This window comes from Branchiostoma floridae, chromosome 13 (assembly GCF_000003815.2).
Source record: "Branchiostoma floridae strain S238N-H82 chromosome 13, Bfl_VNyyK, whole genome shotgun sequence".
NCBI classification, from domain to species: Eukaryota; Metazoa; Chordata; class Leptocardii; order Amphioxiformes; family Branchiostomatidae; genus Branchiostoma; species Branchiostoma floridae.
The window spans coordinates 15,812,971-15,827,037 of record NC_049991.1 but is presented as its reverse complement, the minus strand read 5'-3'; the positions used below and the strand labels follow the sequence as shown (position 1 = coordinate 15,827,037).

The 14,067-nt window shown below is 39.7% G+C and overlaps 1 protein-coding gene across 2 annotated transcripts; it reads left to right on the top strand.

The window, feature by feature from the left end:
• The first annotated feature begins 625 nt into the window (after positions 1 to 625).
• On the top strand, positions 626 to 13,569 carry LOC118429509 (IQ domain-containing protein E-like). Of its 2 annotated transcripts, XM_035840006.1 has the most exons (20): positions 626 to 746; positions 1,533 to 1,679; positions 2,160 to 2,227; positions 2,437 to 2,514; positions 2,685 to 2,720; positions 3,118 to 3,168; positions 3,537 to 3,607; positions 3,944 to 4,016; positions 4,164 to 4,204; positions 4,585 to 4,759; positions 5,783 to 5,843; positions 6,456 to 6,555; positions 6,958 to 7,093; positions 7,507 to 7,701; positions 7,910 to 7,936; positions 8,409 to 8,596; positions 9,967 to 10,063; positions 10,729 to 10,864; positions 11,936 to 11,973; positions 13,260 to 13,569. In XM_035840006.1, the coding sequence occupies exons 1-20, from the start codon at positions 641 to 643 to the stop codon at positions 13,428 to 13,430; spliced, it is 1,995 nt and encodes a 664-aa protein (XP_035695899.1). In that variant the 5' UTR covers positions 626 to 640; the 3' UTR covers positions 13,431 to 13,569. The 2 variants fall into 2 exon arrangements, with proteins under 2 accessions (XP_035695899.1, XP_035695900.1); XM_035840007.1 differs by lacking the exon at positions 11,936 to 11,973 and having other exon boundaries at positions 13,260 to 13,455.
• The last annotated feature ends 498 nt before the right edge of the window (positions 13,570 to 14,067 follow it).

Here is a 14,067-nt window from a genome sequence, read left to right as displayed (position 1 = left end):
CTTGGACAGGTGGATGTCCCTCTTGCAGAAATGCTTATATAAATCCATGTACTCCAACATCTGCTGAGTGAAAAATCAGCTTGGCAAAGACGTTTACAGTCATCCACCCCACATCTGCTTGGAGATTACCTTTATTCCACCAAGATCCCATAATCCCCAGAGATATGACCACACCCCTTCAGTTAGTTCCAGTATAAACATGCGGGGTCCATGTCCACAAACAGGCTGCTGATTCGGGCTTTCCATCGGTTTATGGATGACTGAATGTTTGATGGTCGTGTAGTATGTAGGCTGTCAAAACATACTTTGGTGCTTGATGTTTTATTAGCTTAAACAGCATAATTGATGCCATTATTATCAGAATAGTAGGGTCATGCCACATGGATAGGCAGTCTAGCTGTACCTGAGTCTTTTGTATGATCGAACAATGGCTACACAATGTTTTTGTCACTGTGAATATATGAAATCAATTTTTACATAAAATGCCGTTGAATAATAAATTAGTTCTATGGATTTTCTGCACCATTGCATTGTGTCATTTTACCTATTGTCATAACCTTACATTGCTTGTTTATACTCTGTCTCTATACTCTTTCTACTTGTATATGTTTTCAGAGAATAGATAACTACAGATATCAACATGCCGACAGCGGGGAGGCAGGGAAAGTCAGGGAAGGGGCAGAGAACAGGCGCTGCCAAAAACCCTCGGGAGCAGTGGATTGAAGCCATGAGGGGGAGGACAGGAGGTAATATATTATAAACAATATGAATATATTGTTTAAACTCTTCTTCAAACTGAGGTCCTTCCCATGACTTTACTCCCAAACATCCCCCTAGGTCAGTGCTGGGTTGGGACTTGTAGTCTGGAATCTATCCTATTCTAGCTTCGGTTTCCTCCTTTGATTGCATCAAAGAAAAATGTGTGTTTCCCGAAGTTGATTTTTCAAAATTCGTAGTCGACTGGCACAGACGACTTAAAAGGACTTGTAAGCAACCTCACCAATTAGCTCCCAACCATAGATTAATTTCCTCATTCTTAACCCCCAACCATGGTCTGGGCAAGGGCAGGAGGGCATGGTCAGGTATGCATGGCAGGGGCTTAAATCGTCCTTCAATATTGGATGTTAGCATTAAATTTTACTTTTTTACAGTTGGTCACAAAAATTACCTTCTGCTGTAACGCTAGTTCACCTTAATCAGTGGGTTAACCTAGATTCGTTGTTGTAAAAAAATGGGTATTTAGAGATTTCAGGTCAACGACGTGGGTTTCAAATGTCAGCATTTTAAAAATATTGCAATGTAAAAGTACCTTCCATCGACTTAAAGATCCCTAAATACGCTATTTTTATATACAATGGATATACTAGTAGGTTACCTTACGGATAAAGGTTAACTAACGTTAACAGGATTTATGGGGCACTATTAGATTTGGTGAGAAAGCTCAAGGTCCTGCCTTCAGTTCTAACCAGCAGCTTTAGAACCCATTTTTAACTGGTGCATTAACACTAATATAACACTAACACATTCATCAGCTCTGACCGGTTGTATCCGGAATGGCGTGGACACAGGACGGCCGCCCAGCAGGAACGCAGCGACGGCGAGCTCCAGCCAGTACCTGAAGTCCGTGATGACGGGAAGGACTTTGTCATCTTACAAGGAGGTGCCCCTCACTCAGAAATGTGAGTAGGTGGTGATGCAGTAAAATTTGTTTAGGGAGGAGGAGTGTGATGTTTACATTTAGTATCATATAGAAAGAGAGTAAAAAGACTAAAGAAACGAGAAACAGATAATAGTCTTTCCTTCGTCAATTGAACATCAACTATAGCATGCTACTAGTAATTTTGTTTTGATTGGCCGTATGTTTTGGTGAGATGTTTTTCCAGACATTGAACAGACATTGAACATGCATATCGTGATTAAAAGCTGTGAAGGCTGTTTTAGAGGAAGAAACATTACTGCTACCAGTACATGTGCTACTGCTGCAACTGTAATTGCTTAAAGTAATGTCTGTCCTGTTGTTGTACATTGTTGTACATGTATTAGTTGGCACAACAACTCTTTCACACCTTAGATCTATTCACTTTGCCACAATATGAGCAACACCCGGTTTACTGATGGTGCCATATTTCACCACTAAACCACTGCCTTACATTACACAGTGCCATCAGGAACACCCGCTTACAAGCCTCAGGAAGACATGTATGATGAAATTATTGACTTGAAAAAGGTGAGAAATTTTCCTTTTTACTAATAATAGTAATAAGAAACACACCTATTTGTCTTTGTTGTAGACTTTATAGGTATTGTATAGCTGTTAGCTCTTTCATTGTCCCATCGCATTCAGACATGTGTTATCTGTCAGTCCTGCTTTTCAAGTAAATAAAGATTGTGCTATAATTATTCCTCTATATTGTTTTCATATGATTTTATCTACAGACTGTAGTTCAGCAGAAAACAGAGAACGATACTCTGAAGTCGCGGGTGGGTCGGTTAGAGGAAGCAAACAAAGCAAAGGTTTGTGCATTTAGTACTTGTTTTGTATATTTTAGTTTGTCTTAACATATTGCAACTTCAGGTATATTTCTGTCCTCTTCTAAAAGGTGATTCTATTGTGAAAAGTCAGTAACACAGTTGCAATAGTTATAGATCAGAAATATCTTATACGACTGTTTTTCCCATTTCAGGAGAAGCAAATAGAGCAGTTACTGGACCCCACAAAGGTATTGTAGTGTTTTCTGTTTATTTAGATTCATATGAAGTGTGAGTTTGTCCAGCAAAGCAGTGAATGTTAAGTCATAATTGGTCACTCAATTGCAGTAGAGCAAGAACATAATATGTAGATCTTTGACCTGAGCTGTCTCCAGGACCCATCCCTCTGACCCAGATCGGAAATTTGCTTGTTGCGACAGACTCATCCCATTCATCCCATCCTTCTAAAATATGAACTTTATGACATGAAATTTAAGTTTTTTCGTAAACTTGAATAATCAATGAGTGAAATTTTGATATGCAGACTTCCCTGTCTTTGATAATAAAATTTAGATAGATAGGAAAATATGATACAGGCTTCTTGTATCTATCATTCACCTAATGTTTCTCCTTTGTTTCTCCCTCCAGAGTAATGCCTTAAAAGCTGCAGTGTACAACAGCAAACCAGACAGCACTACGGTAGGTTCAGTTGCAAATTTCTTAACTTCTCGATATTCCAATCAGAAACATGTTTGTTATTTTATGATATGATTTGCTGTTTGGGTTGTTTTCAGTTTCCTTGCATGGTCTTGTAAGAATACTCACAACTACCCAAAATTGACTCAAGTAAACTTTTTAATGTCTCTTAGCTTTTCTATCACGTACTGGTACCTCAAGTTTACAGAAAACCTATGTTCAATTCTCAGTTTTGCTCTTTGCTGATATCTTTATCCTGTTATCATGTCCCCTTTTGAGTCAGTTTGTTCATTCCATACATTGATATGTCAACATTGTGATGAATGAAAATATGTCATATCCAATTGTTACATTTTCCCCCAATGCTACAGATGGTGAACAATCAAAAGCAGAGAATATTAAAACTAGAACAGACCATCAGAGAACGGGACAACACAATCAGGTAAGTGGCTTCTCACTTCATACTCTCTGAATTATTCATTTGTAAAATATCATGATTGATCATATGTAAGCCGTAATGATAGCATTCTATCAAGGATATGATATGGATTCATTCTTCTGTGACATGTATTTAGATTCAACAGGATTATCTCTTTGTGATGGAATTACTGTTGAATTTTTGTTGTGCTTTTGGCAAGATGAATTCAAAGAAAACTTTGTCTTGAGATGTCTATATAATTGAGGATAGCTGTAGTAAACGTTAAATAGAATTTGTGTTTTGCTGTTGAGTCTGTTGAAAGATACTGCATTTGTAAAGCATTTATCTGGTATTTTTCAGTGCCATGAAAGATGACATGAGAGCCACCCGGCTGCAGGAGTTGGAAATGCAGGCTGACATTTACTTTCAGGAGGTGTGTGTTAAACTGAAATGACTATTTAAAATGAGTCTTTAATGTACTTTTCTTTTTCTGTTCTTTTTTTTTTACTGCCAACAATCTAAAAAATATGGATTTTTTTTCTGTTTCTCACCGCATTGTTTAATTTTTGTGTTATTCCAGATGCAGAGATTACAAGCTGCACCACAGTCTTCAAAGGAAAGGTGAGGTTTTTATTTTGCATGAATCAAATTTTCATTTGAATGTTATTCCTCTTGTGTGTTCTCAATAAGTCATATCAAGCTCGTATGTGGCTTCTGCAAGGACGAAGTGTTCATAAGCTGGTATGTGGCTTCTGCAAGGACGAAGTGTTCATATACCTTATGTCATCTAAAGACTACCATGTAATATTTGTTTTCTCGTGTTTTAAAAAGAAAGAAGAAACCCTGTAGTTTTGGATAGAATGTAACATTTTTTTCTACACTTCTATTAAAGTTATTTAACTGAGTGCATTTATCCCAAGTTGGAAATGGATAGGCAATAACGATCATTGTCATTGTCATTTTTAATCTCTTTAATCAATCTTGAAAACACTCTGTTTCAGACCCCCATCCAAAGAGTCCAGTGCTAAGGTGAAGGCCCTAAACGACACCATCCTGAGGCTGACAGATGCTAACCAGCGGCTGCAGGCAGAGAACAAGGGCCTGCGGCAGGACCTGGACAAGGCTATGGACGGGGACAGGAAGGAACTCCTGGATAAGATCAAGAAACTGGAACAGGTATGTGCAGTTTTTTTATTTTCATTTGTTCAATCAGGTATTAAAGCAACTCTTTCAGTACAAAGAGTTGATTGCCTGATTACTTTGTTTACTAGGGAAAGTATGTTACAAGTAACTCCTGTCCTGTTTTTGTTACTGAGAGGTAAAAGGAAAAGGTAAATGTAGTCCCTATGCCCTTTTGACATGGTGGGAGTAGTGGGCTTTTATCCACTGTGTTTAGGACACGGTATTTGAAAGCAGAGCTCATTCATCTCCTTTCACTGCTTTTTACCTCCCCTAAGTCAGGTACCTAGTTTTATACCTTGGTAGAGACAGGACAGTTGTGTTAAGTGCCACAGCATTATGCCAAGAATACTGGGGATTGAACCTGAACCTGACCTTGACCTTGTGAACTGGATACTTTTTTTTTTTTTTACTCAATGGTCACCACGTAACAAGGCCATGAAGGCCACTCAAGGTTACAGGTTACATGATTGGAACAGTTACTGTAACAGCAACTCTTCGCCCTAGGTCAGAAACATCATGATTGAGACCAGCCCAATTGCTCACTATGAGTGAGGACTAACTGACCCAATAGGCGAAGTAGGGGTTACGAGGGCTGCTCGGGAGATTCCCTACCCCTATTTTGGCCGGAATGGTTTGATCCGCTCGGGTGGATGTTCGCACATGTGGTGGGTTCTTTAACGTGCTTGGGGTGTTGCTCTCCCCAAACACGGGACCTCCATTTAACATCCTATCCGAAGGACAGCCCAAGCCGAAGCTAGGTACTCATTTTCACTTGAGTGAAGTGAGGAAAGTCGTGTAAAGTGCCTTTCCCAAGGGCACAAGATCGGTAATACAGCAGGCGGATTCGAACCCACAACCTCTCGGTCACGGGCCGAAGAAACTGCCACTGCGCTACACGGTCCCACATACTACTACTACCTTGTGATCTCATATGGACTAGCATTGCCGCAAAGAGATAATCAGTACTTAAACTTATCCGTCGGTTGTAACATTGTTATTTTTGTAAACCCATTACAGGACAGATCAGCCATGGGGTCCCAGGCTTCTCTGGTTTCTTCAAAAGCAGATGACAAAAAAGGTGAGACCAACTGTTTGGTGCTTTAAATAATTACTTTCTCCTTTGATTAAGGCATGTACTTGAAAGTTTTCCTATCGCAGTTTGGATCTTCTTTGAGGCAATGTAACAAAAATGAGGGAAAAGAGTACTGTAATTCCTGATTTTTTCAATGTACTGTTATGTTCACGGTTTTCACGGTGACGACTGTAACGTGAACTTATCATTACTGATAACAAATAATTCACAGCCTTTTTTTCATGTGCACTTGCCACGACAGTGAACATTTAGTTCCAAGAACAAGTTAAATTTTCTCAGACAGTGAAAGTTTGGTACCGAGAAGACAAAGTGAATTACAGTATGTGATGCATGGATAAGCTAACAGACCATGCAATTGTGGGGAAAGGATTCAAAGATTATATTTTCCCGAATAATCAAGGCAACGGCCTTCATCAAAACATTCATCACACTACTGGAAAGTTACCTACCTACATAGTCTTTCAACCTGACCTGGTCGTTGAGACAAGATAGACTTAAACATTTTAAAGATAGAAATTACCATAATGTAACATCTGAATACATAGGTATGGATCAAAGAAGTTGTCTTAATTTAAAACTTGTACCCTTTTTCTGTAGATAATGAGGACTACAAGAAGGAGAGAGACAAGCTGAAGTCTACTGTCCACAGACTGAAGGAGGATCGCAACTTTTACAGGAACCAAGCCCAGGAGAAGGAGTGAGTACAACCTACATCTGTAACTACTGTACAGGTTTTGTATTGACGCATCACAAATGATGATGAATAATGAATAGTCTGCTGAAAAGGTTGCACTTCGTGAATGGGCCTTTTGTCTTTCCAAATTTGCTTCTCCGCAATCTCCGTACAGCCTACTACTTCTATGTTTTGTATTGTCATGTGACAGAAAAAGTAAGAACATGTAGCCTTCTTGAATTCTGTCAGGAAACGGAAAGTTGAACTCTTCTCTGCCTCGCTGATATTCTAAAGTTTGATAACTTTAAAGGTATAAAAAGAAACATGGTAAAAGAAGAACAGTACTTGTTCCATATTTTATGGCCCTACTGTAGTATTAACCTGACCACAACACAACTAATGATGGAGAACAAATTTTTTTTCCAGGAAAGAGGTAGAGGACCTGAATGCAGAAGTGGCTCGTCTTCGTGAGAAGCTCATCAAGGTGAAACAGGAGAGGCTGGCGCGGGAGAGAGAAGAGCGGGAGGCTAAACAGCAGGACTCTGCAGCACGCAGCATACAGGTATGGAATTCTTCATTTTGGGGGGAGAAGTCTCAGTAAAGGCCTTTATTCTTCACTTGTATGGTTAAGCTGCCAAGTTGATACTGTTGGATGATTCAGTTTGATATTTGCAAAGCCTTTACTTTCTGTAATTCCTGTGAATTGCAACTTATGAGCCTGCATTCTTTCTTTTGTCTGAGGATAATTTCTGTGAACTTTAATCCGTGGTGACTTCTAAATGATAGCATTTTACTAGGAGTGAAAGTATGTGGGTACCTGGTCGCTACATTCTTCTAGATTACTTCCATCAGTCTCTATTTGCCCCATTCCCCCTGAGGAAACCCGGTGAGCATCCAACTTACCTGCCTGAACCATTCCTAGATACACCCCCTGTAGAGTGCCATGTAGGCTGATTTCTTATTTTGATGTTGCAGAAAAACTGGAGAGGTCACCGAGCCAGAGAGGAGGGGAGACAGATGAGGAAACGCCTGGCCGCTGAGAGGGACGAGGAGACACAACAGGAGAAGGAACGAGAGAGGAAGAGAAGGGAGAGAGAAGAACAAGAGAGACAGGAACAGGACATGGCTGCTGCCAAGATACAGAAGAACTGGAGAAAGCACAAAACATCGGTATCTCATGATATTCGAAACTAATTCTTGCAAACGTTGATCTGTGTAGGTGCTGTAAGCAGTATGCTAAACTTTAAAAAAAATTGTCTTGTGTAGCTTATTTTGAGAAGCCCTTGTTTTTCATGTTGCTGGAACGTTTGCTTGTCTATCTGTTCAGCTTAAATAAGCAGTATTTTTTACGTTTAACGTTTTTTTCTTGTTCCTGTAGCGTCAGAAAGAAGAGGAGCTTAATCAGGTGAGGGAATAAAGATTATGACTCTGTCTAGTAAGAAAAAAATACATTTGTATTCTAATAACTACTCACAATTAGAGCAAGTAGCTTTTGCTAGAAAATGTAGTTTAATAGCAGTTGTATGTACCAAAGTGCTATATTTATGAAAAAATAACATTATGGACAATAAAATATAATCATTGTGATGTCCATATGCTCCCCAAAAAATTTTTTTCATACCGAGCTATCAATTTTCAGTGCAACTACAGTTTTTTATGTGGTTCACTCTAGTTAACTTCAACCAAAAAATATATATTTTATTGCAAGTTCTTGCCCAAGGGCTAAATGCAGGTACAAACAACATGTATAATAGATAAAAAAGGTGCTATGAACTACATTCTATGGCTATGCTGTGCTACTTAAGTGTACATTATACTAGTTTTGTTGGGTTTGACTTCTTTTAACTTTTGACATTTCTCTCCCCCTACACCTCCAGGCTACTGAGCTGATCCAGTCCAGCGTACGCGGACACTTCACACGGCAGAGACAGCTGGGGGAGGAGGAGACAGAAACGGAGAGCGAGGAGGCGTCCAGTAGTGACATGGAGTCTGCTGCCACACGGGTGCAGTCCTCTGTACGCGGGCACTGGGCGCGCTCAGACCAGCTACAGGACAAGGAGAGGAGGTACATACAGTTGTGTTGATAGGTAGTAATGTCAACCCTCATAGTCATAATTCCGCTGGGTACTGTAGGACTGCCATATTTTTTAAAAATTCAAAGACATCTACTACTGTACAGTAATACAGCATCAGTAAGAGGGTTAGAGTTAGGGGTAAACAGGTTAAGGTTAGAGGTAAACAATCTGCAGTTAGGGGTAATAGGGTTAGGGTTAGGATTGAGATCTTTTAAGCAAGCAAAGGTGACAATAATTAGCTGCTGTTAGAGTATTGTTCTATAGGGAGAGTCCTGTAGAAGCAGTGTTGGGAACATTTTATGGATGGGTGGTGATTTGTATGTTTTTTTTTATTGTACCCAAATAGTTCAATGAATTGAATTGTAAGTCAGGGAGAAAGGCATTCCATTACGTGGCCCCTCTTAAAACCAAGAGGTTCCATCCAATTATCTTTCATGGAACAGGAACAGTTATGTTCCATTTCTTGAACACCATCAAGCATGATATTAAAAGTGTCACATTTTCATGTGAAGTAATATATAAATGTCACTTTTAAACATGCATCACTGCAGACTTTGTCATTCAGATCTGTATAACAAATAAGTTTTCTTGTTTTAATGGTAAAAGATTCAAAGGTCAAAATTGCTCATTTTGATGGCCAAAATTTGCCATTTTAAAGGTAAAAATTTCTCAATTCAAAGGTCAAGTTTTCTCATTTCAGAGGTCAGCATATTTGAAAGTACAAGCCTGAACAATCCTTGCCTTTCACTTTCTTGACTGAAGTATTTTTCATAACTGTATGGTAATGTTGCCTACAATTTACAAAGAGTTACCATATGTCAGGGTAGAGATTATGATCTGGCAGAGTCAGCGATTCTACAGGTAGAGATCATAATCCTGATCACTGTCAACCAAAGATCTCAATCTTGATCTCAGCAATACTGTCAGTACAATCAATATGACACTAGTAGAGAAATACATAATTCTGTTGGATTTTGGATTCAAACTTTTGCCAATCACAATGAAATATTCTTCACGTCAAGTTATCACAAGCTGACAAGCATAATAAGTTATTTATCACAAACATTAAGTTGTTTATCACAAACATTAAGTTTTAGTTTTATTTTTATTTGGCAATTTATTGGTTTGGCTGTTCAGCACACACAGCCAGGGTTGCCTAACTAGCCTGTGGCTATTACAAAGGGCTAGCCCTGTGAATTTTTTATTTAAAATGGTCACCAAAAGAGACTGTGGTTTATTTATTTATTGGTTTGGCTGTTTGGCATGCACAGCAAATGAAGTTGTTTATCATAAGCATCAAGTTGTTTATCACAAACATCACATTGTTTATCAAAAACATCACATTGTTTATCACCACCAGCCCGCGCAGGAAGAGTCTGGATCGTGACGAGGCGGCCATGTTGATCCAGTCATCAGTCCGTGGACACTGGGGCAGGCAGGGCATCATGGGGAAAGAGGTAGGCAACATTTCTTACACATTCTCATCTTAGAATATTGATTTGATTTCATGTATTTGGCTGTATACAGTAGAAACCAGTTAATTGCACTCCCCATTTGCCAGCACATTTTGTGCAATTATCCAGATGGTGCAACAATGCGAAGTTATTCAGCCGGACCACATCACTACAGGACTTTGGGACTCCATGCAATTAACAGAAGTGTGCAGTTATCCATTGTGCTATTACTAGTAACTGACTTCTACTGTATGTAAGGACATACAGTCTCATCCTCCTTTTAAGGTTTGAGTACTATGGTTACATCCAGCAAAAGCTTTCTTTAGTCCTTCCCCTATGTACCTCTATGTGCAATTTGAGGACTGTGTTGTCTATATGAGTGTTGTCTATAATGTAAGAGGTCTCAAAATAGACGTGCAATTTCTCTAGATTTCTTTCATGAAAGTTGTACTCTTTGATCAAAATAAATCTGTAATTTTGCTTTTCATCATAAATATTGCTCTGGTCATGTAAGTGGCCCACCCTAGTTCAGTCACCAGGGCTATCTCTTTGTAATAGCCTTTGGGTAGTTGGGTTGCTCTGGCTGTTTCATGTCATGAATTAATTATCTTTAAGTTAGTTAGTTTAGAGGAGACAGTGTTTTACGAGGTACATGTATTTTGTGACAGGTTGGCAGTAAGAGTGACATGGACACCACCACTGCTGATGACAGCAGTGACGAGGATGATGTGGTAGTCTCACGACCCTCTAGCAGACCCTCCAGTAGACCGCCAAGCAGACCCCCAAGTAGACCCTCCAGTAGAGGTAAGTACCAGCAGCACCTTTTCCTATGTATCTATTGGAGACTTGCAGCCAGAAAGTTCTTATTGTTACAGTGATTGCACACAAAGTTTTGCCTGCACGTTAAGTTCTACGGCGTGTCTGCGTGCTCCAAAATCCGTCGGATTCCCTATGAGTTTATGCCATTTTGCAAATCTCAGGCACCAATTTGTACCACTTTGCAATTATGCAATTTGGCACAATTCGGCAATTACTAGTAGTCCACGGCTGCTTAAGGACAGCCACACCTGTCACAGACCAAAATCTCGCTTACAGATTTGATTGATGATAGTCTCAAATGCTACTTTTCATGGAGATCTATTTCTTCTAAGCAGACAACTCCACCCATCAATTTTACTGTCACAAAAACCTCCCACCCCCAGTACTGCATCCTCGTACTTATTCCAAGCCCCCTGCTAGTGTACCACATTTTCCTCAGCAAATCCATCAAATATAGTCCTATGAGAAATCCATCATGTAACATCACAATGTATGACGACAATTGGGATCGAGAACTTGTTTTCATCATTCTCATTAGTGACTGAGAAATTGTTTCACAGTCCCAAACGTCATCATACACAGCGTTGCTACATGACAGGTACGACAAAAACATGAATTTGATGGATTCTCGAAAGAAACCATGGTGCACTAACAGGATGATTGAAACAAGTTCTTAATCCCAATAGAATTCTAGCCTATACTTAAGTGCCTATTCTCACATTCGATACCCATTCCTTGGGTAGAGCCCAGGTAGTAAAGTGGTTCCAATGGGAGGATAAGGTTGTTGTAGTGTTGGGTTTCTGACAGGTGAGCTGCTATAGTGAAAAGACGATTGTCCTCGTTGATTAGCTCCGACCAAGTTAGACCAATTAATCTTCATTTTTCAGACATGCCAGTTTCTCTCAAGTCCCAGTGATGCATCTTTGTTTTGTCGGTTTTCTGGAGTCTCTCTGAGTCTCACGACAATTTGTCTTCACTTGCACAATGTTTTGTCTACTTGCACGGACTTTCCTTAATTGCACACTGTAATGTATTCACTTCGCTCTTTTGTCCCAGGGAGTTTAAGAAGCACTGCCTCCGGTGACAGGTTGAGGGTATGGACCTTTTTCTCTCTTCTTTCTGTCTCTAACAAGCTAGTTCTAACGTTTCAAACTCTCAAACTTCTTTCTAGTATTGTTTGGTTTTCTGCTACCTACAGACTGTGTGCCCTCTTTTTCACATAGAGTGTGTCACAGATTTTGGCACCTTTACTAAAAGAATTTCAGTTTGAGAATTTTGAGTATAAAAGTAGAATGATATGAAACACTGTAGTAGACGGTGTAGCTCAGGGTTGGACAAGTGAACTAGCCGTATTGTCCAGGGCAAGAGAAAGTGCTGTTCGGGCAAGTGCATGACCAATTGGGCAAGTAAGATTTTTCCATTGATTGAGTCCAATTTTGATATACTTGTTACTTTTTACAGTCATGACATCCAACAATGGTCAACAGAGAATTCCATTGCTGGAAGTGAAAATGCATATACTAGTAATAGTGACATTTGAATTTTGGGCAAGTGAAAAATTGGTTCATGCAAGTAAATTTTTTATGTGCTTGCCTAATAGGACAAGTGAATTTTAGAAACTTGCCCAACCCTGTAGCTTATGCTGTAAGATAACAGGTGCCAAGAATAGTTTGTCAATTACTCTCTCCTTGCCTGCTGTGTCTGCAGAAACTTTAAGTGAACAAATCGGCAGCTTTATTACATATAACAAGCTCTGTAAGACGCCTCTAATGAACAGTGAGTCTGTCCTCTGGCAATAGCAGTGAAAAGGGAGCATCCAAAAAGATTGAAGCAACTCTTGTTGAGTGGACTGCTGTGCATACCACTAAGTGCACTAACAATAGACTGCAGTGAAAATGTTTTCAATGACGTTGACATTCAAAGTTCTGGAATCAGAAGGAATTGGACTTTTCAGTTTGGTTGACTCATATTGACTAATCTTAACTTGAAAGCGCATCTGTGTTGGTAGATGTCTTTATCGAACTGGTTTAACTGTAAATTCCAGCACAAAAATTGGACTTACCCAAATTTTTGACTGACCAGCACCAGTCTTTGTCAAGGAATGAATAATCCAGTGCTGTAGATTGGTGGGTACCATAGACTTCCTGAAACCTATGATCTACTGCTTTCTGAGTGAGTCACGTGTTCTATCTGCATAACGTGATGTCACGACAGCAGTGGATTGTTCGTTCCTTGACAAAGACTGGTGCTGTTCAGTCGAAAATTTGGGTGAGTCCAATTTTTGTGTTGGATATTACAGTACAGTTAAACTAGTTCATATTGACAAATGTTTCGATGACCCCCCTCCTAACTTTTCACAATGGACTCTCCTTCCCCACAGGACCCACCGGTTCCTAGCCGGTCATCCGCTGGGTCTCGCACCTCAGGGTCAGCTGCTGACGTCCGTACTGCCTCCCCCAGTAACGACAGCGACTCTGATTCTGACGACGTCGTCATGCCCACCATCCGTAGACCCACCCCTGCTCCCAGAAGAATCATGGAGGTGGAGTGACGTCACGTGCAATAAGCAATGTTTCCCCTCATCTTTGCACTGCTGCTGTCTTAGGCATAGGGAAAAAAATGTTGTGTTTCCTGTTTCAGTCCTGAAAAAATTAGGGTTGGTAGGTAGGGATTACGTTTTTTTTTCTTGTATTATAATATTTTTTTAAGCTGGCCAAAACTCTAGTGAGACATATTACAATGCAGTTGAACAAAGGAAACTGAAATACATGAGGACACTTGTCTTTCAATGTCAAACTATAATTTTGTGCATAATAGTATTGATAGGTACATTTATCATTCTTTAGATTGGACAAGCAGTGTTTTTACTTCAATAGGAAGCAGGCTGAATAAAAATTCTAACTGGAAGCTATGTGACTCCACTGCCCACCCAAAAAAGTCTAGGGTTGGCAGGTTTTTCTAGGGTAGGTAGGGAAACAGGAAACACATCATTTTTTCCTAGGCCTTATAGATCTCATCTAGAAATGCAATGAATGTCTTCTTTGCAACAAGCTGCACAAGCTGTATCATATCCTTTATGTACATATTAAGTGTAGTTTGTGGACTACGTTATCAGCATTCAACATGCATGTACATGTTATGTAAAACTTTCAATATCAAAGCTCTGCCAACAGCGTCTTTACATGTAG

Bases quoted from the DNA above. Each gene is read 5' to 3' on its own strand.
- LOC118429509 (XM_035840006.1), top strand. From the start codon at position 641: ATGCCGACAGCGGGGAGGCAGGGAAAGTCAGGGAAGGGGCAGAGAACA. The intron at 7,937-8,408 runs GTGAGGGAATAA...CTACACCTCCAG, and splicing joins AAGAAGAGGAGCTTAATCAG to GCTACTGAGCTGATCCAGTC. The intron at 10,865-11,935 runs GTAAGTACCAGC...CTTTTGTCCCAG, and splicing joins AAGTAGACCCTCCAGTAGAG to GGAGTTTAAGAAGCACTGCC.